The sequence below is a fragment of the Solanum dulcamara genome, chromosome 6 (genome assembly GCF_947179165.1).
Source record: "Solanum dulcamara chromosome 6, daSolDulc1.2, whole genome shotgun sequence".
Lineage (NCBI taxonomy): Eukaryota > Viridiplantae > Streptophyta > Magnoliopsida > Solanales > Solanaceae > Solanum > Solanum dulcamara.
This window is the reverse complement of record NC_077242.1, coordinates 67,307,274-67,310,749: the sequence shown is the minus strand read 5'-3', so window position 1 is coordinate 67,310,749 and position 3,476 is coordinate 67,307,274. Positions and strand designations below refer to the sequence as shown.

The window sequence follows — 3,476 nt, the reverse complement described above, 5'->3', positions numbered from 1 at the left end:
CTCTGGTTCCTTGAGTTGGAGTGCTCGCGGTTGGCCTACAGGTAGGCTATGGTTTTCCCTTCTTTAGATTGAGCATATTTAGGCATTTGTATACTAATTTGTATGAGTTTGGGGGTGTTTGGGTGTCGAGCATGCTAAATTTCTAGAATTCTTGTCATAGGCTCTATTTTTGGGAAATTCGGGCTACTAAAGCGTGTCTACTGTTATTGTTGATCTTCCATACCTTATAATATTTGTTGTGCCTTTGGTTTATCTCCTTGGAAGCATGTTTGGCCTTCTTATAGGCTTAGAATAGTGTTGCTTTAGACTTGCGCAATTTTGGTGTCTACGGGCCTTGAAAATTCTCCGACGTCATTTCTAATAGCTTTGTTCTCTGTAAACTAATATAGAAGACTTGAGTCTGATAGTCTGAGCCTTATCTAGGTAGTAACACATCTTTGGAACCTTATATCCATAACATCCTATCATTCTATTGGTTCTGTATCACTTGGTTCTTGGTTTCGAAAGTCTATTTATCGATTCTAGTTGGTTATAGTTTAGTCTAGAGTGATTTATTGATGGCGCTCAGATTAGGGGTACTCCCCATGACGCTCGCTTGGCCGCTGGTCCTAAATCTGACTAATGCACCTCTAATCGTGGTTAAAGTCCCCAATTCACTTCACTGGGCAGGGTTCAAGTCCTTGCCAAGGTGTTGTTACCTCGGTTCAAGTCCCTGGGCTTACTTAGCCGTGGTCCGAGTCCACCACCGCTATCAGCCTTGGTTCAAGTCCATATATACCTATTAGCCTCGGTTCAAGTCCATAGATACTATTACGTTGGTTCAAGTCCATGATTATCCACACCTTGGTTTAAGTGCCTGATTTCTATCAAATCTCGATTCAAGTCCCTCATACTCTTATGATTCTTCGGTTCAAGTTATTAACTATGTTCAGCTTTGGTTAAAGCTTCAAGCTTACAAATCAGTCATGTTCAAGTCTGCAGGAAGTTGGGCACTATTGGAACTGCATTGGATTCTCTCGTTTTACTTCAATTATCTTTTCTCCTATCGGTCTTATGAGAATCTGTTCAGGTTGTTACTTTTATACATGTGCACAAGCGTACCTGTGGGGTTTTGGGAGCTCACGGATTTAGCTAGGTTATCTCCTTCTCTTTGTGTGTTGAGTATGCTCGTATACATACCTATCTTGAGTTCCTGTTTCTATCTTTGGTTGTGGTTAGTTCTCGCATTTCAGTTTTCGTTTTGTTTCCTTGCTCAGTTGGTCTAAGATGACTACTAGGTACCTGTTGTTTTAGTACTCATACTACTCTCTGCATCTGCTTTTGTGATACAGGTCCGTGTACAAGTTATTAGTGTTAATTTCGAGCATATTGCATTCGTGACCGGAGACAAATGTGAGCACACAGCGTTCTGAATTTACCCATCTCTCTATGTATGTATATATACATTGTCTGTCTTTTGCTCTTCGAAACAATTTTGTGTCTGTGGATCACTTTTAGGACTTTTACTAAATTAGTAGTAGCTCTATAAATGTGACATCCAGGTTCTGAGAGGGATGTTTTGAGTTGTATATATTTTGATTTTCTTCCGCTGTTCATTTGTGTTCTCATTATTACATTATTGTTTTAACTTAAATTGTTGATCTTCTACACTGACATCCTGTTACTCACAGTTTCGGGATATGGGTCGGCTTGCCTATCAGAGGGTCATAGTAGGCGTCATCATTACTTGAGAAATCGGATCGTGAAATTTACACATGCAAAATATACTTATATAGAAAAATATCATAGTTCACATCAATTAGTAATAGAAAGGCATACAATATAATTGCTCATCACGCAAAGCTTGACAAAACTGATTACACTCATAAATCAGCCTTATTACATAGTTACACATAAAATAGGTATCTTTTTATTTGTCTGCAAAGTCAAAGCCAAGCCATGAGACACTTAAAGTTTTTTAGTAGTGGCAAGGTGAGTAGCAGTAGCAAGCATACTTTGCCCAGTAATATTTGTGACCCCATGGTTTATACTTCTTACAGATACCATATTTAGCTCCATAGTAGTGCTTGCAATGATGACTACATTTGTAAGAGTATTGACAAGGCCCATTCCACTTGTCACTTTTCTTCCAACAATATTTGCCTTCTGCCATTTGTATTTCTGCAAGAATGAGAAAATAAATATTGTAAAAATCTCCTATTAACACCGCCTCCATTTCATTTTATTGGACATATTTGACTTGTCACAAAATTTAATAAAAATAAATATTTTTAAAATTCGTAATCTTAAAGAAATCATGTCATTTATTCTTGACTCACCAGTTGCAGCAACAAGGAAGATGCAGAAGAGAAGGGCGAGAAAAACAGTATGCTTTGCCATAGCTGTTATTTTTCGTGTATTTCTTGCTGAGGAAACAAAGAATTGAAATGGTGGTATTTATATTGTTGGAAACTTATGTTGTCAACTTAATTCCATTTGATTTGTTCAATGATTACGTTGGATGTTTGCTTCATTAATTATATGATGGATAATATAAAGGACACATCAAGTACAAAGAATTAGTCCAGCACAATTAGCATTTCTTTAATTGAAAAGAATTTGAATTGATCAAAGAGCCATTTGAATCATAAAGTCTTCTACTAATTGATCAATTCTGTATCTCCATAAATTGTTTTTATGAGGTCACAATCCATTTGTGTAAATACATGTTATTTTAACAAGGGAAAAATGTTTAAATATGTGATGGAACTTTGAGAAAATATTCATTTAGCTACTGTCATTCAACTAAGTGTCTATTTATTTATGATATCACCATATACATGTTATGCAAAAGAATCGTGGTTTACAGATATCAAACAAGATTTTAATTGCCCAATCTAACAGGACATTAATATTATTTTTTTAGAAGAAACTCCTTGTTCAAAAAAGTAAAAAAAAACCATGAACATGCTCTTTTGTTGATCAATTTTTGTCACTCAAAGCCCTCTTTAGAATGACTCAAGACTAATTTTGAATATTGTATGCAAATATTCCTAATAATTTACACCATACATGTATTTAAGAGTAAATATTTCATGTTTTAAATGTAGTTTTAAGTATGTTCAACTTATAACATTTTATTTTCAGATCTTAACATATCTCTATTTATTTAAAATTAGTTTAAATTAAATCCTTTATAATTTTTTTTATTTAGATCACAATTAATAAGAGATAATTATGTGGAGAGAGATAAATACAATCTGACAACGCATTAATAGGATCAAATCAAATCACGGTAATCTTGGGTGAAATTCCACGCCTAAATTTTTTACTCTTTTCGTATGCTTTCAGTTTATTTTCTCTTTATACTTCACCTTATCTCTTCAACTTAATTCAAAACACTTTCTAATACAAATCCTACAGCAAATCAGTGTTCTGTAGCATGGATTTCTTCACTCATTGATTTGCGTCCTGTGTTTTCAATGACCTTGATTGAT

At 34.7% G+C, this 3,476-nt stretch overlaps 1 protein-coding gene across 1 annotated transcript; it reads right to left on the bottom strand.

Moving 5' to 3' along the window:
* Positions 1 to 1,818: 1,818 nt before the first annotated feature.
* On the bottom strand, positions 1,819 to 2,379 carry LOC129891101 (defensin D1-like). Its single transcript, XM_055966354.1, has 2 exons — positions 2,319 to 2,379; positions 1,819 to 2,160 (listed from the first exon to the last, which is right to left on the bottom strand). The coding sequence occupies exons 1-2, from the start codon at positions 2,377 to 2,379 to the stop codon at positions 1,958 to 1,960; spliced, it is 264 nt and encodes an 87-aa protein (XP_055822329.1). The 3' UTR covers positions 1,819 to 1,957.
* Positions 2,380 to 3,476: the final 1,097 nt, after the last annotated feature.

Excerpts from the sequence above, each read along its gene's own strand:
- LOC129891101 (XM_055966354.1), bottom strand. The coding sequence starts at position 2,379 with ATGGCAAAGCATACTGTTTTTCTCGCCCTTCTCTTCTGCATCTTCCTT. Across the intron at positions 2,161-2,318 it reads CTTCCTTGTTGCTGCAACTG|AAATACAAATGGCAGAAGGC; the intron begins GTGAGTCAAGAA and ends TCATTCTTGCAG.